The 26,122-nt window shown below is 47.8% G+C and overlaps 1 protein-coding gene across 3 annotated transcripts; it reads right to left on the bottom strand.

The window, feature by feature from the left end:
- Window positions 1-6,506: 6,506 nt before the first annotated feature.
- Window positions 6,507-25,045, bottom strand: COPZ1 (COPI coat complex subunit zeta 1). Of its 3 annotated transcripts, none has more exons than XM_014836577.3 (9): window positions 24,940-25,045; window positions 15,173-15,241; window positions 13,762-13,843; window positions 13,049-13,140; window positions 11,818-11,873; window positions 10,428-10,505; window positions 10,218-10,269; window positions 8,712-8,750; window positions 6,507-7,909 (listed from the first exon to the last, which is right to left on the bottom strand). In XM_014836577.3, exons 1-9 carry the CDS (start codon window positions 24,955-24,957, stop codon window positions 7,862-7,864), a joined length of 534 nt encoding a protein of 177 aa, XP_014692063.1. In that variant the 5' UTR covers window positions 24,958-25,045; the 3' UTR covers window positions 6,507-7,861. The 3 variants fall into 3 exon arrangements, with proteins under 3 accessions (XP_014692063.1, XP_044611951.1, XP_070351145.1); XM_044756016.2 differs by having other exon boundaries at window positions 6,507-8,140; window positions 24,940-25,025; XM_070495044.1 differs by lacking the exons at window positions 6,507-7,909; window positions 8,712-8,750 and adding an exon at window positions 9,327-9,371 and having other exon boundaries at window positions 24,940-25,025.
- Window positions 25,046-26,122: the final 1,077 nt, after the last annotated feature.

Here is a 26,122-nt window from a genome sequence, read left to right as displayed (position 1 = left end):
CGAGGAACCGCGCTCCCTCTACCTGTTCCTACCCCCCTCCTCCCTTCTCTTTCACCCAGCGGGAGGGGAAAATGGGGTGCGTGGGGGGACTGAAGCCGAGGGGGGTCTGAAGGGGTACACATGGGCGGAAGAGTCCGAGGGGCCGAGTGGGGGTAGAGTAAGGAGAGAAAAGGAGGTTGGAGAGAGAAGGGGAAACGGGGCGAAAGGGGTGAGAGGAAAAAAGGAAGGCTGAGGGAGAGCAAGAGGTGGGGGTCTGAGAGAAGGAAGAAGGAGAGACTTTCAAAGGGCGCGGCTGAGGGGCTGAGGCGGGAGGTCCGGGCACCGAGAGAGACTTTCCCAACCTCTCTCTAGACTGAATGAGAGACGGAAATGTCCTCTTCAGACAATGGCTCTGAAAAGGGAGAGGCTTAGAGGAGCAAAGCCAGAGAGAGAGGCGCCATAGAGAGGGGAGAGCTGAGAGGAGCAGGGAAGAACTGGAAGGTAACAGCGAAGATAAGAGGGAGGGAGCAGGATAGAGAACTAAGGGAGAAGACAGAACTCAGGTTGGTTTTTGTTTGGGGGCTGGTGAGAAAAGACTCATCCCCAGCGGAACTGGAGAGAGAAACGGCTACTCCTCCTGTCAGTGGAGGCCCACTGGCGTCTGCAGTGGGGACAAGTCAGGCACCTCCCCCAGGAGATGTTCTGCTTCGTCGAGGCTGCACTGGGCTCCGCTCTCCCTGCACCTCACTCCTCCCCCTTGCCCACCTCCCCGGTTAAATTTATGAGTTCAGGGCTGGCCTTCAGGAATTAGGAATATTTATGCTTCTTTGAGAGTGAGGTTTGGAAGGTGATAAATAAGGGGCCGTGGGGTGGGGGTGCAGCTAGGGGCTCCTATTTTTAGCGTGGCCACTTTCCCAAGGCCCCCACCCACCAATTCCCTCTCATCCTGAGCCTGAAGAGGGAGCACTGAGGGAGGTGGGGAATGGGTTTCAGGTATCAGGAAGAGGGTTTGACTATCCTGGAGGGCCCCTCAGAGGACTGCAGAGCTTTGCAGCAGAAAGGATTGAAGGCAGAAGGGGGAGGAACTTTCCAAGCATCCTGGCAGTCTGATAGCCCCTGGAGGGCAGTTACAGCATTTCTGCAGAAGATGGGGAGAAATGAGGAGAAGCCAGTTTCCCCTCTGTCCGTCTAAGCTCAGTTGCTGAGGAATAGGGGAGAGAAGCCAGGAAATTCAGAGGCAGGTTTCTCTGGCATGTCACCTCCCTCACAGGGAGAGGAAGATGTGAAATCTGCCACCCCCTGCAGACCACAGCCTGGGTCCCTGGGAAAGGAGGCTAGGAATGTGAGGCTCAGGGCATCTCCTAGGAGCCTCAACCTCCAACCTGTCCACCCCCACTGCTGGCTGAGAATTAAAAACTGCCAGGAGTTCTGGATACTCCTTGCCCTTCCTGGGCCTCCAGGAAATGAGGGAGGGAGAGAGGATCTGTCCCGGGGATCCACATGCCTTCTCCAGCCCTCAGCTCCAGCAGCCATGTGTCTGTGACCCCTGGCCCAGTCAGAGGGCTTGCTCTGGGCCTGGGTAGGTAGTGAACAGAGGTGGGGGTCCGTGAAAGAAGGAGTGTCTAAAGAGAACAGAGAGAGCTGGGGAAGAGTCGCCCCCCCCCACACACACACACACACTATGGCCTTAGCAAGGAAGGCCAGAGTACATGTGAATATGTGTGCGCACACACACACACCCCCTAGACTGTGCTGCCTGGAGTGGGAGGAAAAGGGAGGGAGAAAAGGGTCTAGACTGGCCCTTTAAGAGCCACTTAGGGTCAGAAAGCCTGGGCTACAGAGAGGGGAAGGAGCTGATGTCAGAAGACGGATGGGCAGCAAGATGGGGATTGATGCTAATGGGGGAGTTAAAGCTAAGTACCCAGACACTCAGAGGGCAGAACTGCAGATCTGTCTTCCTTATGCTCACACCACCACCCCCCCCCCCAAAACCAAGGCCGTAAATCTGCCTTCTGAATTGGGGGAAGGGGGAGTGAGGAAAAACGAGATGCTCTCTTCTCCCTTTTCCTGTTTTTTCCTTACCCTGTGCCACCCCCACCCCTCCAGTTCTTTTGTCCTTTCCCAATCTCTCTTCAAAATCCATGACCCCCTTCCCACTAATATTTCCAATTTTTGGCTTTCCATCAGGGAATGGCTTCAGCTTGCAGAAGAACTTAAAAGGAAACCACAAGAAAGTCTCCCTCACCAGGCCCGGGTGGGAATGGGTTGGTGGGATTATGGTGAGAGACTGCTAGCCTGGAAGCTCCCAGTTGCCTCAGTTTCTCTTCCCTCCACCCTCTTCTCACTTGGAGGTAACTCTAGCTGCCTTCTCCCAGGACAGGAAAGTGAAGGCAGGAAGCAGGATGTTGAGTTCCAGGAGCTGGAAGGGGTACAAGAGCTTCAGAGTTGGGTTTGCGGAGGCCTGACACTGAGATTCTTGAGGGGCTAGTGGGCCTCCAAGGGCAGCTAGGGAAGCTACAGGAGCTGTCCACTGAAAGATATATGGTCTGGTTTCTCGGAAACTCCTGGATCACACCGTTCCCTCTCCCGAGCACACACCCTGCCTGCTGAGCAGAGACAATTTCTGGCCAATCATCTATTTACTGTAAAGGCAGGGTCCCGCGGCTCCTCGTAGCTCTCCAGAGGCAGTGGGAGATCTCAGAGAAGGCCTTCAGAGGGCTGGAGCTAGTAACTCTTGGGGATTTCCATTTCTTCCTTTGCTTCTAAAGGAGACCTTATCTCCCATCTCTCAGGACCTGTAATCACCCTTTTCTCCCCCTTTACTGGCAATCAGGGCCTGTTCTTGAGAAGTCCCTCTATATTAGAGGAAGATCCTCTCCATCTTATCTGTTGCAGTGCTAAACCTGAACTCCTTTCTAGTCCTGGAAACAGTTGGTGCCTGATTGCTCCCTGGTTTCTGAATCCTCCTCAGAAACCATAAGAGAATGACCCTAAGACATCAACCTCATCTCTTCGCTCCTCCCAGAGGTTCCTTCAGAGGCCTAAAATCCCCTCAAAGCCACTCTCTCTGTTTCCTAAGTCTTCAGGGACAAGAGAGAGAGCAAGGTTGGAGTGGGAAAAGGTGGGGGTTGCGAGCAGGGGCCATTGGAACCCAGGCTTCCAGCCTCCCAGCATCTGGCCAAGCACTGCAACCCATCCTGAGGAGGTCAGCCATTGCCCTCAGCCCTGGTCTCTGGCTGCTTCTCTATCCTGGTGATAAATCCTGCCTTTGTCTTCCCTCCAACCCTGGCCCCAGGCGGCTGGGGGTCAGAGGCTTGGGGAGGGGTCAGTGTGGAGGAGGGAGAGATACAAGGAGAGTGGGAGGAGAAGATGGACAGGAGCAGCTGGTGAGCAGGCATGGGGGGTGGGTAGTGAGGGGATAGGGCCTCTTGATTCTACAGACCCTGACTGCACATTCCAGCAGGCCTGCATTCCACGTGAGAAAGCCAGGATTCTTGAGATATGGAAATCCCTTGGAAATGGCCCCTGGAGCATCAGGAATACTGCAGGATGGGGGTTGGTGTGGGGCGCCTCAAGGAAGGAGGCTGCTGAAAGAAATGGGAGAATGAGAATATTGTGTAAATCATCCCTGTCCCCACCACAGACCCCTACATGTGTGCACGTATGCATACAGACAGACGGACAGACAGACACACACGCACACACACCCAAGATTTACAGCCCATCAGCATGAGGGAGCCCAGGAGAGCTAGCCAGCCCCTGGCCTGGGCCATCCCCAGCTGCCTTCTCTTGCTGTGACTTTCCTGTCTCCATCTCTCCATTCTTTTTCTCTGCTCCCAGCCTTGCTGCTCTCTTTGTGCGGGTTTCTCTCTCTCCCAGTTTATGCTGGCTGTCTGCTAACTCTCAGCCTCTGCCTTTTGTCTCTCGGTCACTTTTTCTCTCTCATTGTGCTTCTCTTTCTGTCTTTCTGTCCCACTCCTCCTCCCTCTCCTACTTCCTTGGACTCTCCATCTGTCCTGCCTCTGCTGCTCTGCAGCCAGCCACCTCCCTACCTCACCACTTACCCCGAGCCCTCTGTCTGGCCCAGGACAGCAGGGTTACAAGGAGGGACAGGAAGGAGAAAGAGGCTCTGAATCAGTTTCTGCTTTGGTGAGAGGGCTGGGATCATACTGTGTTATGATATGGGATGGGGCGGGGGGGGGGGGAGGCCAAGTGACCAAGAGAGAAGCTCAACTAAGGGAGGAGAGTTGAAATGGGAGGGAACAGAGACTGATAGAGAAAAGACACAGAAGGGCAAACACTAAAGAGAGAAGGGAAGGACCAAGGGTTTCCTAATTTAAGAGTGTGTTTTGGGTCAGTCTGAAGAGGAAGAGCTGAGGGGCATCTACCAAGTCACATTGAGACAGAGATCCAGAGACAGCATCTGGAGACCCAGCCAAAAAAACAAAGATGCGATGCCCACCAGGCAGCCACAATTCTGAGCTCTCTCACCTACCTGGGAAGGTCTCACAGACCTCCTTCTCTGCAGACAGTTGGAGTCCTTACTCACCTCCTCCTCCCCTCCCACTTGCCCTCCCTACCAAGAGAGAATGACATCAGTTCTGGCTGCTACTGTCCTCAGCCTTGCTGATGTACTCTCCCATGGGTGAAACAGAGGTCAATCACCTCTGCTGCACCCATTCTTTCTCTATTCCAGGAGCTGGGGCTTACATAAGCCAGCACCCCGGGGTGGGAGTGGGAGGAGGCCGTACCAGGAAGGCCTCTGTAGAACAGGGTGGAATAAAAAAGGGGGGTGGGGTGGGCACTAGGGGGAGGGAGAGGAGCTGGAGGGGGGCACTTGAGGAAGAGGGGCTGCAGCACTAAATCACCCTGTGGGGGAGCTGTCTGCCTGAGCTCAGTGGGGTGGGGAAAGGATAGACATTTGGGGAGGCGGGAGAGAAGAATGGGGAATCGCCACATCTGGCAGGCAGGTGTCTGGCACTGTTCAGGCTGCAGTCACTTTCCCAGCCAAAGGGGAGGAAGGGGGAGAGGGGAGGAGGGGCTTCCCAGTGTCCCCTGGGGAGGAGGGAAAGGCTCACAAACAGAGAGACAGAGGCCCAGAATCAGACAGAAGGAGACCAAGGGAGGGAGATAATCAGACCCTGCTCCCCATCTCTGCTTCAGTTGGTGCTGGGGATGGGTCTGCTCATAGTGCTGAAAGAAAATTGTTGGCCAGAGGACTGGTAGGCCAGGACACCAGAGTTCCATTCCTAGTGGGAAACAGAGAAGGCAGGAAAAGTTCAAACCAGGCCAGGCTGGGTAAACAAGCTCAGAGAATTCCAAGTTTGAGAACAGGATAGAACTCCATTTTCCACCCTGTCACTCATCAGCATCCCCCAGCTCTCACACTGACACCCCCCACCCCTACCCCAGGGTCAATGTTGGGTGATGAGTAGGAAGATTAGGGTGGTAAGTGTGCACACTGCTTTCCCCCAGTTCAGACAGTCAAAGATATCTAGCCCCCTCGACCCCAACTTTCAATGCAGGACTGCAGGGGTGGTATACCCAAGCATTTTTCTTTTTTCTTATCTGCTGAGGGGGATCTCGGACACAGGTGCCCACAGTAGCTGAGCTGAATTGCCAGGTTCTCACAGAAGAGCAGGCAGGACTGGGTAACTCTCAGTGTCATATCTGGACGCGGGAGAGGCTCTTCCACTCCTGTACCTTCCTTTTCTTATCCTGTCCTATCTGAGGTCCTAATGCAGTCACTCTTAATCCTGGAATTGCAGGCCCACCTTATGAGCAGTAGAGGTGACTGAGGAGACCCTTCAAATTGCAGTGCAGTGGAGGGCTCCCCACACTCCCCCCTCCTTAAAATCTTGCAGAGGAAGGGGGAAAGAAAACCAAAGCATTCTCCTGTCGCCGCGGCAACCATAAAACCCCCAGCTAAATCCATCTTGTGAGCTCACCGCCCCATTAAGATGCAGGGCCAGGCTCTGCGCCAGCCCAGCCACATTCATTTGTGCGAATAAAGGTGGGGGAGGGGGAGGGGAGCAGGCTCTGGAGGGATGGGGAAATGGCGAGAAGAGGTTATTTACACCACCGTCCTGACCTTCTGGAGCAGCGCTGGCTCCGATAAATAACCCGCTCAGCGCCATTTCAGAGCAGGAGTGGGAGGTGCAGGAAGGGAGCAGGGGCTGGAGGAGAGCCCCCACGCAGGTGCGCGTCTCCGGGTTACTAATGGCAGAGGCAGGAGCAGGCAGCTGGCTTTGGGGGTGTGGGGGGGGAGAACTCAGTTCCCTGGGACTCCCACTGAGAAAATACCATCCCCACCCCACCCCTGGCGCCAATTTCCAGGCGAGGGGACGGAGAGATGCCAAGGAGGCAAACAGCCCCGTAAATTAGGGATGGTGGGGGAGAATGCTGGGGAGTCTCTGAGGTAGGAGGGAAGAAATATTATAAGATGGGGAGTGAGGGGGGGGGGCTAGAGGAATAGGAGCAGCTGCCAAAAAGAGAGGAAGAGGAACAGAAACATCACACAAAGGCAGTTTGGAAAAAGAAATCTGTTTTATTTCTCTTAGCACAGAGCAGTATATGAAGGTGGCTACCTCCTGACTCCATACATCTCTTACACAAAAATGCCCCCTCAAATATGCCCTGTTATCCGCCCCACTTCAGTCCTGGAGAATTGGCAGTTAGTGGGTAGGGCAGAATGCTTAAGTCTCAGGACATTTTCTGAGACATTTTTGTGGGAAGTTTTGGGTCAAAGGGAAAGATTAGATCCAAGAGTGGGTGTTCCATCCTCCTCCTGCCTGGGGAAATCCCAATCCCAAAGGTTTTCTGAAGAAAGGCACTTCTCTCAGCGCCCTAGGGAGGGGAAGAGCCCGGACCTACTTACTGCCTGGATGTAAGGCTGAGGCAGAGAGAAAACAGGGTTAAGTAGCAGAGATTGCAGACCCGAGGCAGAGGAGTGAAATGCATGTAAGGGAGCAAAGGGGCCCAAGTCATAAATTCCACCCCCTCCCCAGTTCTGAGCAGAAACTCTTCTTCCTGAGACTAGAATGGAGTTGTAGTTCAGGGACTGGCTCTGCTCCAGGGTAGAGAGAGGACAAGCTAGGCAAATATCCCACGGGTAGTGAAGGTAGAGAGTTAAGGTAGCAGACCAAGAGATGGACACTCCCACAATGAACACTCCACAGACCACAGCAGTTTTGAAGCTATAAGCCAGGATCAGGGTAAGGAATGCAGCTGTGACTGAAATACAGAATTTTATAAGCTCTAGCCCATAAAATTTAAATCACTGCTTCTTCCACTCTGTCCCGTGCCTATGAGCCGTTCCCAGTCTTTTTTCCAGGACTGGAGAACAGGGCAGGAAGAAGGAATGGGAGAAATGCTGAGGCCAGTAAGTGGGGCTGCGGATGAGACTGGACATACCTCTCCTCATCCACACTCATACAGAAAAGAATTCTCTCTCTTCCTCCCTTGCTGCACATATGGGCTGTGGGGATGAAGGCCGGGTAAAGAAGCAAGGGAGGAAAACACTCAGCACATTCTTTCTCCTGCTTTGATCTGAAGTGTAGCTGCAGCAAAGGGCACAGAAGTTGAGGAGAAAATATGGGGGGTTGGAAAGCATGGGAGTATAGTCCATTCTAGAAAGGAAGACGGGGCTGCCCTGCCCTGCATCCAAACCTGCTGGGAGCTTTACTCCCAGAACTGCAAAAAAAGAGTGAGAAGGAATGGGAAGTGTGTAGGAGTTTGAGGGGGGGAACCACAGACAGGATGAAGATGTAAGGATCTACTGTGATCCCCAAGATGACCCTGAGAACATGAGTTGGGGGACTGGATGAGAAGTCACAGCAGACGTGGATTTTGAGGGGGTGAGGAGCCGGGAACAGTGAGGTCTTCACCGAAGGAGTGACCACTTGATCTGTTCTTTGGCTGACTGCAGCACCTGCAGGGACAAGGGCGGCACTGAGGGGCTTGCTGGGGGGCAGGGTGGGGATGGGGATGGGGGTTCTCCTTCCCCTCACTTGCCTTCCCTGTCCTTAGAAGAATGGCAAATAGAAAATCCCCAAGGGTAGAGGGATGGGAAGAAGCTCTCTAAAGCCCTAGAGGATTGTCAGTTTGGGAAATTCCAAAAAAATTCAAATCCACTGGGGGGATGAAGTGAGAAGAGGTATACCTGGGAGGAGAGAAAAAAACTGGGGGTTACTGGGCGTATGTTAAAAAGGGGGGGGGGGGCGGTTATCACATCTAGATGGACTTCTTGGTGAGAATTCCAAGTCAACAGAAAACCGAATCCCTCCCTTGCCCCCGCATCAGGTAGACAATCTATCTGCAAAGTAGCAGGATGGATCTGCAAAACCTGCATATTCTAGAAAATGCATTTCCAGCTTAGCCCTCATTTGAATAATAAGAGAAAGAGAGAGAGTATGTGCGTGCACACGCACACAGACCATCTGCTTAAGGCAAGCCTCTGCTGGGGAATAAATCACTGAATGAGGCATCAGCCAGGGAGGGTTTGAAGGGTACAGAGCAAGGCTGACAGCCGCTGCTCACAGGAAACTGGGATAGGAGTTGGGGTGGGGTAGGCAGCATTTGACTGCATGAGTCCCAGTTCTCTGGAATAAGAGGGAACCAAGGAAGAAGTGTCTTCAGTCCCTAGTCTCATTCAGACTTGGTGGGTTGGGATGGAATGCTATTCTAGCCTCTTTAGTGACCCAGTCCATCTGGAGAGGAAGAGAAAGTCATACCTGAGACACGGTCTGCTCTGTAAGGGGGACATCTTCACCCTACAGTGGAGAGACAAATATTCAGCGTGGGAGAAAGCTGGAGGAAGACCTGATTGAAGTTTGGTAGTGGAGAAGGAAGAGGTGGCCCTTTAAACTGAAGCAAAGGACAGATGCCCTCAACTTCTCAGTCCCTTCTAGGACTAGAACAGCCATAATTTTACTTGGCCAGAGGGACTGTGAGCAAAAAAGGGTCATTTCATCCATCCTCTGTTTTAAGGCAGGAGGTCTTCTTAAAAGATTTATTCCATTCCAAGTAATCAGCAGGTTATCTGATCCTCAACTTGGGGGTGGGGGACCTGATTCCCTAGTCAGAGAAGACCTTCTCTGAATATCAATATCGCTAGGGAAAGGATGAGGGGGCGCCAGGGGTAGTTTAATGGATCCCGCAAGGCCTGATGGGTAACGACAGCATGTTAATTTGAAGAAATAAACTGCTACAACAGCAGCCTGAGAAGAGGAAGGAGGGAGTTGGTGGGGGGACCCTCTCTCTTGCCATATAGAGACATATGTTAGAGGAGAAGATTAAACTATGCAAATAGAGCCCACAGCAGTTAAGGGAGAAGATTTCCCATTACCCGGCACTGTCAGCCTTCACTCTGTGGAGGTCAGAGCCGGGACATTCTGTGAATGGGGAGATTTGCTTTGCTTAGACATCTCTGCACCCTCACAATTTGCTGGTGGACTCTCCCACCATTATCTCCCCAGCAGACTTGGAGCCTCTCCCACCATTATCTCCCCAGCAGACTTGGAGCCTTTTATGCAGAGGCCCCTTTCTGATATCACTAGCACCAAAGAAGACTGAGGTTATGGCACATAAGTACTTCCTGATGGAGAGATGTTGTCCTCAGTTGTATAAGACTTTAAAAGACAAGGAAGACACTCCTCTGCCTCAGATGATTGGGATCCATCTCCAAAGGAAGAATAAGCCAGCCTCAAGTTCCTTTATAGTTTCAGAACCATCAATATTAAAGTTTCTTTTACTTCATCCTTGATTTAATAAGTACGCATTAGGGGCGGGCCCTGTGGCTGAGTGGTTAAGTTTGTGCACTTTGCTGCAGCAGCCCGTAGTTTCGCTGGTTCAAATCCTGGGCGCGGACATGGCACCACTCATCAAGCCATGCTGAGGCAACGTCCCACATGCCACAACTAGAAGGACCCACAACTAGGAATACACAACTATGTACTGGGGGGCTTTGGGGAGAAAAAGGAAAAAAATAAAATCTTAAAAAAAAATAAATAAAATAATAAGTACGTATTAAATGTCCACTCTGTGCAAGGACTGTACGAGATACCAGGTTAGGGACAGATATATGTTCCTTCTGCTTCCCTCCTTTGAGACAATGAGAATTTGAAAGGGAAGGAGACAGCTCTATGTATTCTATAAGCCCCAACTCTTAGATACATTTAGCAGGTCTGGCTGTGAAGAGTGAGCAGGTGGGGGGATGGAGGGGAGCAACCCCAGCTTACCCTTAATGCCACTCGGTGCACCACTTGCTGGGGATCACTCTCTAGGATCACTCTAAAAAGACAAGAAGAGACCATAGTTCACTCTGTCCTGAAGGACCAACTGACTATGGGGATACTCTGCTCACTCAGGCCATTTACCTTAGGACAGGGAGAGTTACCCCAGCCCCTCACCCCAGATCCAGGGAGGTCCGGGCAGGTCAGAGAACTCACCCTCCATCTACGATTTCATCCACAGCCAAGAAGAGCCCCTCCATGTTTTCCAGCAGAGCTCGCTTTTCTACATTTTTCCTGAGTCCCCAAGAGAAGAGAAAAACCAGCCTGTGTGTGAAAGGAATCCTAGAACACTGTCTCAGTTGGAAATCCTAAACTAAACCAATAAATGTCTCCACTAATCACAAAGACAAAGAAGTAAATAAGAAAATAAGAACTTTTTCACTAATCCACACTAAACCCCTTCCTACTCTTATTTGCTGACTAAGGATCAGGAATGTCAGGAAAGAGATTCAAAAAATACAGTCAATTTCTGACAATTCAAGGGTTGATTATCCAGAGCTACTATTTCTTTCCTACCTGCCATGCTGCTGCTCATGATATTGCTCATAAACACTGACATCAGTGGGTGGAAAAAGGAAATAAACAGAGCTAAAACTCAATCTGGAAGTAGTGGGAGGTGGGGAGGGGTTGAGTGCAAACTCTATTTGTATGAAAGCTCTGACAAACCTTCCAAGCCTCTGTCAGCTCTCCCTCCTGCCCCCCTCACCAGCTCTGCTCAGGCCTTGAAAAGAAGCCCAACCAGGGGGCTGGGAACGGTCATGGCCCACATCCACCAGCCTTGGATCCGGTGGTTGGTGCATGTGGCCAGTCACATCCGTCAGTTTGACTCTTTCACTAGATCACTGAAATGAAGTCTGTTCATTCACCTGGCTAAGAAATAAATCATCCCCTTCCTGAGGAAATCTGAGCCATTCACCCTGCTGATTTTGTTGGGCTGAGAGCGCCTGCTGTTCTGCTCCGGATGGCTGTCTGTACTGAGTTCACTGGGGAGCTGCTGGGGGAATGAAGTTCAGGGCCCTAGATGTTTTCCAGAAAAGTATCTTATATCTTTTCTATTGTCCATCTACATGGGAACAGAGGGCTGGTGGGGAGGTGGAAGGGAAAGAGACGGTAAATGGCATATTCTTCCTATTCTATAGAAGGGAAAAACTAAGTGCTAGAAGTGAAAAATCAGGAGTGTTGCCTCCGTTCCCAAGGTACTGCTGTTTCATCTGGGACATTTCCCCATGCCTGCCCTTTCCACACCTCTAATGTAAAGAATGAAGCCCAGGAAAGCACCTTGACAGCAGAGCCACTGGGGGATACAAGAGTAGACACAGAGGTGAAATTCTGCTCCTTCCCATCCCCTTTCTTAAGAGAATTATTCCGTGGGAAGGACATTCTCTCCATCCAGTCCTCACCATCAGTGTGAATTAGTATGAAATAATAAGCCCAACTTCTCAAGGTAAATCAACTCCCTGGAGCCTCTGCTGATCCCCCACAAATCCCTAGGCCTGAAAGATAGTGACTTTCTCTCCCAAACAGATGTCAAGATTGGCCTGCTCACCTCAGCATCTGGCTCAATGAGTCGAAGAGGCAGTTCAGAACAGCCATAAGCATCAGCTGTTGGGAGACAGAAGCAGCAGAAGGATAAGGTTCAAGGCCCTGAAAGCTGCTACCTGAAAACAAAACTCTCTAATTCATTAAGCATCAAAAGACACAGGCTTTCATAAAGGACTAAAAGAATAGGGTGGAAGTGAGAGCAAAACAGGAAGAGGACCTGTGGTTTCTCACAGAAATAAATTCTGCTACATGATCCCACAATTTGAGGCAGACTGCTCAAACAGAACTTTCCTGTCATAGTCCTCTATGTGCCTTTACCAATTGTATATGTGTTACCTGATGTCTTAGGTAGAGAAATCATTAATCAAGCAATAGCTGAGGTCAGAGAGTCAGCTGAAAGAGCGTGGGCTTTGATGTTAAACAGATCTAGGCTTAAATCCCAGCTGAGCCATTTCTAGATGTGTGACCTGGGAAAGTTATTAGGTTGAACCACATGAAACTGCCACTTTTGTAGTTTATCAGTGGTCAAATACAAGTAATTTCACAGGTTCTTCATGGTTCGGTTTCCTCATCTATAAAACAAGGGCACTAATGCCCACAACTCATAGAACTGCTGAAGGTTTAAATAACAATGACTTACAGCAACAAGAGCTCAGGCTCAGAGTTGGTTCTCTCAAACTTTTACTTTTGCTTCAAATTATGTAGGGACTTATTTTTACTTCTCTACTCTCCTAGAGGTTGCTACCTGAGGTAAATGGCTCTTCCTGCATTTAAGAAACATGTCAGGACTACGTCAACAGTATTCTCAAGTGACCCATTCAAAATATATGGCTTCAACACGACACAGAATGTTGGCTAACCAACCCAAACTCAGTCAGGTGTGGACCCTTCACAGCAGGAGCAAACATGCCCCCAACCTTGACCACACCTCAGAAATCCATTTTAAAAAACAACATCCAGGGAAGGCCATTGATATTATATGTTAGTATGTATTAAAACAGATATTGGTGTCTCCCACATGGAGATAAAAGAAAGATCTGGAAAAACGTCCATTCTAGGTTGATTCCTTTGCCTAGGCCATGTTTGTGAGGCCAGCAGGGATGTCTGACAAATTCATTAGCTCAGTCAGAAGCCAGAGGGACATGGCACTCCTAGGGCCCAGAACCAGTAACTGTGTCCTGCCTGTGGTTTAGGAAGTAGGATCAGAGACAGCAAAGAGGGCTGGGGATTCTCACCTCATTTTCATAGGAGCTGCCAATCACATAGAAATAGAGATCGATACTGCTTTTGTATACCACGGTCAGGCCTTCCAAGAGGGCAATTTCACCTGGGAGTGAAAAGGTGGAAACAGTGGGCAGCCTGAGACAAGGAAGTAGGACAGAAGGAGTTACCATGAACTCCTGGTACCCAGCTATTTGGGGCTGAGGTAAGGTAGGTCATAATGACTCCCAAAGACTGAAGTTGACCTGCTTTTTCTTTTCAGGTGGTAGCAGAAGAAGGGAAGAATAAATTTGGGGGCATCTAAATGTATCTTCTCCTCTAACCACCCTCCTCCCCCCATTACCCGTATTTCCCTCCTTGTATATGAGACAGGATACTAGTCGATCCTTCAGAGGTGAAAATGCAGAGCGGTCACCTTTACAGACTTCCATTTACCTGCCCTAATGGATGCGGTACAATAAGCAGAGCTGCAGTTAAATTTGTCAAGTGAGGCTCATAAATCCAGGGACTAGACAGGTAGCTAACAGCCAACCTTCCAGCACGGTATTCCCGCGTGAGGTACACTCACCTCCCCATTACATTTCTGAAGAGTTTATTATATGAGGGGAGGAGGGAAAAAGAGAAAAAGGAGGCAGAGTCATTTTATCCTTTCTCCGCAGTCCTGCCGCCACCCGTTCCCCACCACGGTTCCCCCAACACAGGGAGTAGTGAAAGGAAAACCACCTACTGTCAGTCCGATGAGTCTTGTTGAAAATGTTCTTCTCAAAGGCCTTTTGCTCCTTGACACTGGGGTAGGTGTCGTCATAGTACTGATCAGAGGGAAAGAAGACAGGTTGGGTCATCAGAGCTGGGAGTCCAGAATGATTAGTGACTGTGTTTTGCCCTAGATCTTGGATTTCTCTCCTTCAAGGCTTGGGGTGAGGGAGAAATAGTGACATGAAGGAGGAAGAACTATAGAGGCAGAGAATAGGCAGTGAGTAATCAAATATAAAAAAAAAATTTTAAGGACCCTGCTGTAAGCAACCCCACCTCACATTTCTAAGACTGTAAGGGCAGAGGCCTACCAGCCCCGTGACGTGACGAGGCTCTGCCTGTCTGCATTCTAGGACAGCAATCCTGAGACCATTCCCCTCAAGTGCTTCCTAGGAGCTACCCCCTCAGGGAGCAGTGCTAGAGAAGACAAAAGGCACCAGAGGCACAGAGCACTTCTTTCAGACCCTCACTCACTGTATGAAGCTTCAGAAGGGGGAAAGGCTGCAAAAACCTCATCTAAAGAAAGGCAAGCCCTCCCCGATGCTCTCATATCTTAGCTTTCTTTTCTGCAAACCGAAAGAAGCAGGAGGCAATCTACCACATTGCTGAGCCCACTCCCAAGTTCTCCCTGGCACAGGGGCGGACATGCAGGCTGCTAAATCGCTCTGCTCTTTAGGGGCTAATCCGTCGCAGTCAGCTGAAGACCTATGACAGGTCTGGCATTTAGTAACTGGATAACTGTTTCAAAAGGTGTCCTGCATAGTTACATCCAATTACAGGGAGGAACAGCTGGTGAATTCTAAACTAATCTCTACCTGCTGATTGATTTATGCTATGCTCACCCGGAGTTAATACACCAGGGACAGAAAAAATTTCTACAGGAGGGGGGCAATATGGAGGGAGAGGAGAGGGGTGTCCTTTCTCCTTTCTTTCAATAGATCCAAAGTTAGAAACGTCACACTGGGGAAGTCAGGAGGTAACAAGCTTGGTGGTGACTGCAGACCTAAGGCTAGAACCCTGGAACTGCAAGAGAATTCCCTGGAAAAACCCAGGCAGGGTGACAAGGTGCAAGGGAAAGGGAGTGTGGGCATGGGCAGGCTGCTTCTCAAATCTAGACACTGCTTTGTTCAGAAACCAAGGTTCCAAACCTGTTCCCTGCTCTGCTGCTGACAACAGTGGAAGTCGGAGTCTGAGGATGGCAAGAGGGAAGCAGGGGACTAAGAGACAGAAGCAGTTGAGATTGTCCTCTGGAGTAGTCGTGGGAAGGTAGAAGAATTCTTAAAATTACAGTATCGAGGAATATGAGTTAATAGAGTCAGTCCCAAGACCCAAATCTCAGAATAAGTCTTTGTCTTGTTCCTAACTAACATGAAAGGGAATCTCACCTTGGCAAAAAGTCGATCTCCATCATTGTCCAGAATCAGGATGGCTTTGACAGTATACAGGGAGGGTTCCTGAAGAGATATGAACATACCTTCAGTCCTGAAGGCTCCTGCCACCACTAGCAAACCAGATACCTTCCCCTAGTCCCACTGGGGCTGCAAGGGGGTACAGAGGTGCCTCTGTACGTCCCCTATCCTAACCTGGTTAGATTTTGACATTTCCCACTGAGAATGACCAAGTGGTGAATGAACTGAAGCAAGGGAGAGGGCATTTCAACAAAGGACTCCAGAGCAGCAACAGTTTCTCTGAGCCAGATTCACAGAGGGCTTAATCAAGGTAGGTCATGCTGTTACTTCCAAATATTATGCGACAGTTATTTTCCAAATTACCCTCCCTCCCTGGTCTCCTATACACAGGTGGGTATGGAATATGACCAGATTAATTAAGAGGCACTGCACGAGGCTATTTGAAAACAGGGTTGAATGCTCTAGTGTACTTGGAAGTTTCTGCAGTCCGGATGCAGTAGTAATGCAGAGGCATAAAGCAAGCCTTCCCTAAACCACCCACACACTGAGCAGAGGGAAATTAGCACGCATGTGCGCGCGCGCACTCACACACACAGACACACCAGTTCTGAATGCAGCCCAGTGAGACATCCATCTTCCAGGACTTCCCTATGATCCCAATTCCTCTAGTGTACCCCCGACCACCACCACTCAACTTGCCAAGGCAAAAACCAATCTGAATTTTGGGAGAGTTAAGCAGTAAGAAGAGGATCCATCTAAGAAACACTCTGTGGTGGGGGTGGGGGGGCGGTCCTAGAGATAACGAGCAGGAGGGGAGTGTTCTAAAGGAATCACAGCCTCAGCCTTAACCGTTACACACAAACTCAAACAACTGCAGAGCACATTACTTTGCAAAAGATCCTCTACTCCTGCAACTTCCAGGGAGCCAGCGAACCAGGAGAGGAAGAGGAAGGGGGGAGGCAGTGGTATGTGGATGGGAGGTGTCTGCAGGCTCACATTCTTTGACTTTCTAACCAACATTCCTTACCATTGCTATCTCTGCCCTGTGCTATGAGACAAGGCTGTTGCCTTGCTACCCCTCTTTCCTGGCCTTACTTAGAGAAACCGCCAGTCCTCCCAGGGGAGGGGCCAAACATATTCTCCAAGCATGTGTTTAACAAAGACCCAAGAGTGAGGAGGAAAGAATCACTGCCAAGGATCCAGAAACTGCAGCCTCTACAAAGGTAAACTGTCCCGTGAGCCTCCAGGAGCTTTATGATCCCATGCAAAGAACCAACCCTAGCTTGGCGAGCTAAGAATGAGAGTAAAGAGAACCTTGTCTTTTGACAACACGGTGATGAAGACTGTAAGCTTTCCCCACTTGAATTCTTTAGGACAAAAATTTCTGTGTCTTGTTCACTGATTTATTCCAAGTTTCCAGAACGCCTGCCACATACTTAACTCTCAATATTTGCTGAATGATTCTGAGAATAAATGAAGTTGGGGAAGAAAGTAAAAATTTTTTGATGCAGTAAGCATCTAGGGGACCCTCTTATAATTAGAGTCCGCTAATAGCATAGGGAGATTTTCTGGTGTGGCCACTTTGGGTGCTATTACTACCAACTTCTCTCTCCGCTGATAAACACTCCTTAGAGATGCCCAACCTATATACTTTTCTCTCTGGAATAAACACTCTCTCAACCTAAGGGACTCTGTGTCTAGTAGCAGGAAGTCCTCTAGCGTCCATCTAAAAGGTCACAAATAGAGCATCTTTCCTAACTCCTAATTCCCCACAGAAAGATCTTCCCATAAGGCAGACTCAATTCAATAGCAAGTTGGATCCTCAAATCACTAAAAGCAAGACACCAATGAGAATGAGTCTCCTTAAAAGAGGAAAAGAAGTCCACAGGGAAGAAAATTTAGATGAAATCATTTTTCCCACAACCTTTTCCCTGGAAATCTTTGGCTCTGTTCCTCTATCCACACTCACAGAAATCTTAGAGAGCTTCCTAATGGTTTATATTGGGCATTGATATGGCAGAGGTAACTGGTTGTTGCAGCCATAGAGTCTGGCATCTCTAGAAAGAATAGGATCACAAAGAAAAGAAAAACACTTATGGCCACCAGCGAAATAGGAGAGTGAGACAGTGTCCTTTGTGAGTGCCTAAAACAGCTGGCAAAGAGAGAAACAGATTCCTGGGTTCTGCTCCTGGCTCTTTTCATTGGCTTCCTAGGAGATGTTTTCAAGGAAACCCCCAAAATAGAAACACTGGATCTTCTTGGGAAGGATAAAAGACAGGCAAAGGAAGGCAAGGAGAAGACCAGATCTGACTTATTAGAGCTCTTAAAGGGGCAGGAAGGGACTAGAGAAAAGGCTGGTCATTTAAAACTTCCAAAAGAATAATCACACTAAATAAAGCTGAGAATTTAGGCAAGAGCTTAAATGCTGCCTTAATTCTCCACTCAGCTGCGGCTGGATCCTGCAGCTTCTCCTTTACTTCTCCTGCCACCTCCTGACTGTAGCTGGTTCCACTTCGGCCTAAGGCCTTCAGCTCTCTGCAGAGGGGAGGGCCAGGAGTTCCTCTCATACCATAAAACCAGCCAGTTTAAAGGCTCCAGAAACCATTACTGATAATGTAATTTCATTTTAAGTTTTTGCAAAGGGCAAGTTTATAAACAACTCCCAGCTATTGAGAAATAGGCCTCCTGGACAATGGCCTAGGCTTAAACTTGTAACACATTAAGTGATGATTATTGAGAAAGAACCTATAAGCTTAGGGCCATGTTCAAAAGATTCAAAAGGTCTATTCTTCCCTCCCACTCCCAAATGGGTAGCTGCTAGAAAGCTTTCGAGACAAAGTTCTGTGATGCACTGACTTTCAGAGAGCCACAGCCTGAGTGTATAACAGAACTTCACCTCAAATGCTAATTGTGCCTGGAAATGACGTATAGGCAGATTGCTGTGTGGGAGGTTGGGTGGCTCAGACAGATTTTCAGGTACATTTTTATTATCAAAAAAACTAGACTGGACTCCTCAGAGAGCTGAAACAACACCGAACAAGTAACTAGCCTGCTGCAAGGGAATCTCTGCTCTCAATCAGGGGCTTCTGCAGCCTGGTGAAAAACATCAACATCTCCCAGTATGCCCTCCCCCAGCACACAGAGGACCAGAGGGGAAGAGTCATTCCTAGTGCTGCCCCCTGTGGGCCTTCGGATGACTTGCAGCTTCCTCAGGATTACAGGCATTAGCAAAAATATTAAAAAGGCAGCTGTGGATAAAAGCTATTTGTGTGTCTTGTAAGTTAAACTAGGAGAGATGGGCTCTGAAAAAGCACTGAATTAAGTCTGTTCACACTGTATACAGTGAGAGGACACTCTGGGGTAAGATCACGGTATGCTACCAGAAGAGGACTGAGGGAGTGTTAGGAGCAGGCAGACAGGATATTTGGGGGCTATGACTAATTACTTTATTTGATTCATTTGGGGGTGGAAGAAGGGGACCAAGAAGCCTTTGTGGAGTTAGAGGATGCTATCCACAGAGCTGAAAGGGCGTAAGAAAGAATCTGTTTGAGATTCCTAGAAAGTTCTTCATTTTCCACTTATAAAGAAATCTTTATGGACATGCCAAAAAGTAGTACCCTGGCTTGGCAATAGGACTTGATCATAAGAAACAAGATGCTCTTCCCTCAACTCTATTTCTAAAGTAAAACCAAGAGAGTAAAGACTAGAAGGAGAAATTCCAAGATCCCACTCCCAGCTCCACATGGCTAAGCAGGTATTTTGCTCCCTGACTGTGCCAATGTCCTTAAAATAAAAAGCTCCTCTGGGGTTGAGAGCTCCAATTTGCCAGCCACAGGCCTAGGGACTTCAGATAAAAAGAAGAATTAGCTAAGGGCTTTGACAGGGAAGCACAATTTTCACATATTACCCAGGGTTTGCCTAGATTCAAGCACAGCTCTGGAAAGACAAGGAGCCACAGGTACCAAAGAACGTTAGCCAGCCAACATGAGACCAAATATTGGTTAAAAAGAGAAAAATGAACATGTCTTAGGAAGGAAGAACTGATGGCAGGAAGAGACACCTAGAAAGAATCTTCCTATGTGACACAGATACAAAACGTGAAAGCACAGTCACCAAGAATTATGATGCTACAGGAGAAAATGGGTCTCTAAACTCCTAAAATCCTTATAGTCTGGATCAGTCCTTAACTCAAGTTCTACCTTTCTCTGGGACTCAGCTTCCTCACCAGAGAAATGAGAGGTTTGCCCTACATCAGTTAAAGTTAATACTTTTTTTGAGTTGCAGCAGACCCCTCTGATAAGTGGATGAAATCTATCAACCTTGTTACCAGAAAAATACACATTCACAAATTCTTATGATTTCCAGGAGTTCATAGAGCTAGGTTAAGAATTAAATGAGATTCTCTCTGAGGATAATAGGATGGGATGAGGAGGAGAGGAAAAAAGGGGAAAACAAGTGATACTTTTGTAAATCACCCCATCCTGTCTGGCACCAAATGACTTCAATAAATATGTGTGTGGCCTTCATAAATTAATAAGTATGATTGAGAAAACTAACATAGCCAGCAGGGGGAGCAAAGGTCAGCACCAAACCCCTCCAGCTTTCAATGACTAACTTTGCTGGCTATGAGATAGGCAGGACAAAGAGAACCAAGCCCCAAGCTCTTCAGGAATGCAAAGTCTCAGGTCCTTTCTTAAAATTCAGAAAGCCTGTCCGGAGAATTTTTTGCCCAGGGGTCACACAGTCCCTAATTCTTCAACTATTAAGGAAGTGAAAGAATTACAGAAACGTGGGACAAAGCAAGCAGCATTGCTGGGAAGAGAGAGGAACTGAACAAGAAGAAACCAGGGTACTCCACACCTGAGGCCTGAGAGCAACATTAGAACTTCCGGTCTTCCAAGTTTGGTAATCCAAGAGCTCTCATTTTAATATCACTCAGCAAAGGGAAAAATCAAACAGGGCTAGATCCATTTCTGATGAGTCCTTGGTCATGATTTGTATGATGATTTATTTCCCATCCACGCCGCCCCCCCCACGAAAAAAAGCTAGTCTCTAAAAGATTGAATTGACAGCCTGTGTGTTCATTTTTCAGTCTATTTGCTCCCTCAAACCAACCCCTGAGACAGAATTGCTATCTTCTCCCCCAGTTTTAGTCTCCCTCTAAAAACTACATAAATAGAAAAGGAATTGGAGAAAATCAGTAGACAGAGCTATCCAGGTCAACTAGCTGTGGACAGGATATCTGCTTTGATAGCAGGAAAATTAAAAAGCCAAATAGGGTTCAGGGTTCACAGGGACACAGGGTTCAGGGGCAGTATGTATGACTTAGGTTACACAACAGGAAAGACTTCCTGAAGAGATGGGGGTGGTCAAACACCAGAAGAAGTGACACAAGCTACGGAATCTAAGGACAGAACTCCTCTAACAATCTGATCCGAGAGAAAGCCTGTTCTTTGAAGAATCAGGGGAGGCAGAATGTGAGAGGGCCTTTGCCAATATGGGCATCTTATAACGGACATGGACTCAACCTCCCAATCCATCTTCATCAGCTGCCCATGGGCACTCTGCCTTCCGTCCCTAATTACTCCAGCTGAAGTGGGTAGGAGGGCACTGATTCTTTATTCCTGTTCTACCCTTTATTTTCTTCTCTAGTTCCCCTTTCCATAACTAGTTTTCCTGTCAATATCCTGACTCTAACCAACTCATGTCGATGACGTAAAATAAAAAATTGTAGCAAATATCTAGATGAAAAAGACCCTAAATCTGCCACTAGGCTCCCTCAAATATCTGGATAATTGCATTCATTCTCTGCCTCTCAGGGAAGACTTCTCAAGGGTCTGGCTTTCTTCACATGGAGGCCCCCTCCTCCTCTTCTGACCATGTGACAGTTCCCCTAGACCTTTGATATAATTTATACCTTGCCGGGGACCAACTCTTTCCCACCACTGTGAAGGAGAGGGAAAAAATATATATAAATACGTCGGAAATCTATAACGAGGTCTTCTTGGAGGGCAAGACATGGAGAGAGTTAGAAGCAGCGTCAATTGCTCTTTGGGGGTTTTAGTTCAAGCCGAGGTCTGCTTCCAGCAATCAACCATTAAAACAAGCCAGCCAGAGTAACAGCACAGTTTATTCTGATCATTTAATTTGAAGTGTCAATAAATTAAACTTCAATCAATTAAACTAGGTGTGCAATAACCCAGATGGACACCCCGACACCAACATAATCACAATAAAAATTTTTATGGCTGCCAGGGACCTCACTGGGGGCAGTGCTGGCAATGCTCACGCCCTAGCTGAGAAATATATCTCCACAGTGCAGGAACGAGGAGATTGCTTCTCCTAACGAAATGGAGGGCCAGGCACCGGCAAGGACGCAGCTGGGAGAGGGGCACGGGGGACTGCCAGGAACGATATGGGAGTGCTTTGGGAGCTTAATGTAATTGATACCTTTGCCCAGAGCAGAGGGAGGGGGCATTTAGGCCAAGTACCTCTACTGTTAGTGCCAAAGGAATTTAACAAAAGCCCCATTAAGATGATTCAGGAAGCGAAGGCCATAGAGCAAAATCAGGTTTTAAGAGTCATTGATGTATTCTGCATAGTTTCCTCCTCCATATATACACATGTTCTTGTGCACTTCGGATGCCCTGGTTTTTGAATGAGGCTTAGACTTCTGGATTTGGTCAATGTTTTAGGAGAAAAATGTTATTTAGGGGAAGAGAAAGGATAGAATTAAGAAGTCTAGTCTGTAAAGCGATGGAAAAGTACTCAGAAAGTGAATCCAGAGAGGATTAGAAAAAATGAAACCTACGAGGAAAGATTTAAGAATCTAGACTGCTAGAGTAATTCCACTTTGAGAAAAAAAGGTAAAGAGAGGAAGGGGATAAGTCATTATCTTTAAGATTCCATGTGTTATTAATGGAGAATGGTGGCCTGCAGAGATCCCTCTCCATTCACAGCTAAAGAAAGGGAGAACTAGCAGAAAACAGCAGGAGAGAGGAAGCTGAGTCCAAAAATGCAGGCTGGGTGCATTATCATCAAGCACTACGAATAGAGACAAAAGGGTCTCTTTCCTTAGAGACTACAAGAAGATCTGAGAAAGATTAGACAAATCTGCTTGAAAAGCTAGGACCGGATTACTTAATTCAAGAAAGAAATGTGACCCACTGTAAAGTATCTAAATGAAGGGAACCTACTGATATTTAGAAATTCCCATAATCAGATCAAATTTCGATTGATGGTTCTTCTTGACCCCCCTCTAGCTTACCCTTCTCTTCTTCTCAATATCATATGGCTGTGTGTCTTGCAGAGGTGAGGACAGAAAAATATGCTTTGATCAGATTTCCTCAGAGGTCCAACCAAACCAGGAAATAGAAATGTGAAAGGAGGAAGCATAAAGGAACTTTAGAAGGTGTCTGTCCTCTCTAAAGCATGGCTTGTTAAATACTATCTGGCCAGAGTAAACGCCTTAGTTCAGCACACAGCTAAGGTAAGATCCAGGAATTCCTCATGCTTTTCCTAATGAAGATGGTGACCTAAGAATAAGGAGATGCAGTTGAGTAGACAGAGGAGGGGATGAGACTAAAAGGAGCAGTGAGGAAGCGTGATTATGAATCAGATGAAACTAAATTTTGTGGGCCAGAATGTGAGTCTAGTGAGAAAAGAAATAAAAATTTAGGAAATATCACCTGATTCTCAACTAGGGTTCTTCATCTGAACCACTGAATACCGAAAATTATTTAAATAACTATTTTCTCACTTCTCCCAAGGATGGTACAAAGAATGTATTTGTGGATACAGAGGAAGGACGTTGATTCATTACATACAATGAATACCTTAGAGCATTAAGGTTTGTTTCTCTCCTGGAACTCCAGTTGAGAAGGGCTGGAATGGTGAGAAAGGTATATAAATTCTGGGGGCCCAAAATATATTCAAATTGTAAAGAGCAAAACAAATATGTTGGACAGAGCTGACACAGAGGAAGGAAATACCAGTTTAATATCCTAAGAACCCTGGAGACTAGCCCAAGAACTGATAAATGTTGGCACTTTGTCCCCAACAAAAGTTTTATATAACTGACAGCTGAAAGTACAGTTTTGCATACTGAAGAGGTGGAAAGCCCACGAGAAGATAACATCAGAGAAAGACTTCATCTGGGAGGACTAGGAATCAGAATCTAATCCTAGTTTTGACACTGTGCTTCCTTGAGCAAGCTCTTTTCCCTAGATCTGAATTTCCCCTAACCCATTACATAGGTTCCTCATGACAAAGAATCAGTCTGTTTTTTAAAGCAAAGTTCAGGGGTACCTGACCAGGTTAGCAAGAATCCGAATGCAGCATCTTAGGTACAGATCAAAATGAATATAAGCAAGAAGCAGGTTAAAACAGACTTCACTGAGGAAGCAGAAACAGAGAAATGAGGTAAGAGAAAATGTAATAGAAACTTTCACACCTAACTTCCTCAACTCATCAGTACACACAGATCCCTGGTTAAAAGGGCTCCCCAAACATCATCTCTCTCACTCCTTACCTCTAAGCAGGCTCCCTTCTAAACAGATGTAGGGAGCAGTCTAAAAATTTCTAAGAACTTCCAAAGAAACCAATTCCCTAGAATTTCTCCCAGTCTGTTAACTGTTTAAGAATACTGGTTAACTGCCTGGTACGGAAAATATCTTAGTAGATACTACTCAGATTTTAAGCTTTCTACCTAGACTTGACTAACCCACAGGATGAGAAGGAATTCTCTCTATCTTTGCCATTTTGAAAGAGGAGAATTGAAAGCTGTATTCTCTTTAACCTGATGAGGATTGGGATATGTACACGTATTAGAACTGAAGGAAAAATAAGAGAAAAAAGAAGCCCGGAGCTCAACTCAAGGAAGGAGCTGGGAGCTAAAGACCTACACACACGGATGTTAACAACCCCAAATCGCAAAACAGGGCACTTTTGAGAGAAATGCTGTGGTCCAGTTCTAAACAAGGGGTTACATTCTTTTATTTGTTTAAACAAGCAAAAAGGATCATATGGACAAGGGAGCTAACACACTCCTTTAGCCACTAAAATTATCATGTAAGCAGAAGGAGAGTTAGCATCTCAGATCCTACAATGAGAATTCCTAAAGTTTAAATGGGGAGGGAAAAGGAGAACAGAATAATGAGTCTGGAAAAATATTCCACAATCCACGCTAATTCTATCAGGTATTCCAGAACTTTGATGGAATACTGATTCTTTATCATGACAAATCTACATAAAAGGGATTAACAGAAACCGAAGTAAAAAGAAAATAAGTTTTTGAAGGAATGTGACGGAATTATCAACGGAGAGTCAAACTGTGACAAGCATCAGGGGGAACCTGTGATGGCAAACACCTGCCCTCTATTTTTACAGTTTGGGGCGAGTTTGGAGGTTTGGGGAAACTCAAATCAGGGTATCATCCACAACGCTAGAATCAGGGGGAACCTGAAGGACCCCAATCCAGTGTGCTTATGATCCTGTGTTCCAAAGACTCCACGTGCTCCCTTCAACTTTCCACCGACTCTGCCCTCTCCCCGGCAGAGCTTCCTACTTCAAACCGAGGCTTTAGCTCCTGCGCTAGGCCACACGCTTATTCCACGAGCCAGCAGAACCTTCACTCCCCGAGGACTACCCGGAACTCCCCTTTCTCCCCTCTCCCAGTCAGGCTGAACCCCGACTCCCGGCCCCTGTGGACACCGCAGTATCTCAGCTGCGCCCCCGGCTCCTACCAAAATCAGCGCCTCCATCTTGCCCCGCAGCTGGTGCCGACGTGGAGCAGCAAAAGCAACGCCGCCGCTGATTGGCCCTACGTCCCCGTGAGACCCCGCCTAGGATGAGGGTTATTGGACTACCAGATGCCAGCTATTGCTTTCTTAACCAATCAGAATACTAGGCTGCTTAGCGGAAGCATGGAGCCCAACCAGAAGGCGCAAGTATTTGATTGTCAGTTTAAACACTCAATAAAACGCCAAAATCTTAAGACTGAATGGGGCGGGAGGGTCAGTGGGGCGGGGTTGTTTCCATGGGGAACAGAGGAAGCGATTATTAATTTTCAATTGGCTGGGGGAAGGACACGTGATACTGTCCGGCTGATTTAGTAACTTTAATCCGCACTCCCTTTAGGGGGCGCTATGTCTCCTTAGCCCTTAACACTGGCTGCGCCCAACAGAATCCTAACCTAATCCTCATTCCAAGAGCCCCCGTTAGGTCCCTGATAGCCATGGTTGCTTTGGCAAACACTGCTAGCTCTCCCGTCAGATTCTCTCAGGTCACTTTAGCATCCTCACAGGAAGTCTGCACGACCTTAGAGTAAAGCCAAGAGATGCCCAGCGTGTTAAGTAGATAAACTAAGGCCGGCAGAGGTGGATTGCTGAAGTAGGGATCTCCCGAGCGCGGTGTCCCAGGCTTTGCTGGGCCTAGGGAAAGACAAGAAGCCAGTGAGTTTCTAAAAGCAGATTTTTCTTTGGCCGGACATGAAACGGGATGTTAGAACTTTGGAAACCAGAGAGGAGAGAGTAGGAGGGACAAAGGGGTAAAGGGTCCAGGATAAGGAAGGGTATAGGGAGCAGGGTCTGCGGTTTTCCAGTAGGGACAAGCCGTTGCAAAAACGAGAAAAGAGAAGTTTACCGAATGCAGGGATTTCACAATAGGGAAGGGTTTTGATGAAGTTTACTTTCGCCTACCTCTCGGTTCCTTGGTCCCTGATCGCTCTTAGATCAGGGACCCTTCTGTTGCCTGATATTATCCCCAAAGGGATTTTTTTTTCTCACCTCTGACAATTCTGTCTTAGGAGCTCTCCAAGAACAGCATCAAAACCTGCCCAGGAATTTTTCTAATAATCTCACAGGAGAGTTAGAGGACCTAAGGAAAAAAGTATAGAACAATACAAAACAAATTACAGAGCTAACATGT

Source organism: Equus asinus, chromosome 22 (assembly GCF_041296235.1).
Source record: "Equus asinus isolate D_3611 breed Donkey chromosome 22, EquAss-T2T_v2, whole genome shotgun sequence".
NCBI lineage: Eukaryota > Metazoa > Chordata > Mammalia > Perissodactyla > Equidae > Equus > Equus asinus.
Note: the sequence above shows the minus strand (reverse complement) of the source record. Positions and strands in the feature narration are given on the sequence as shown.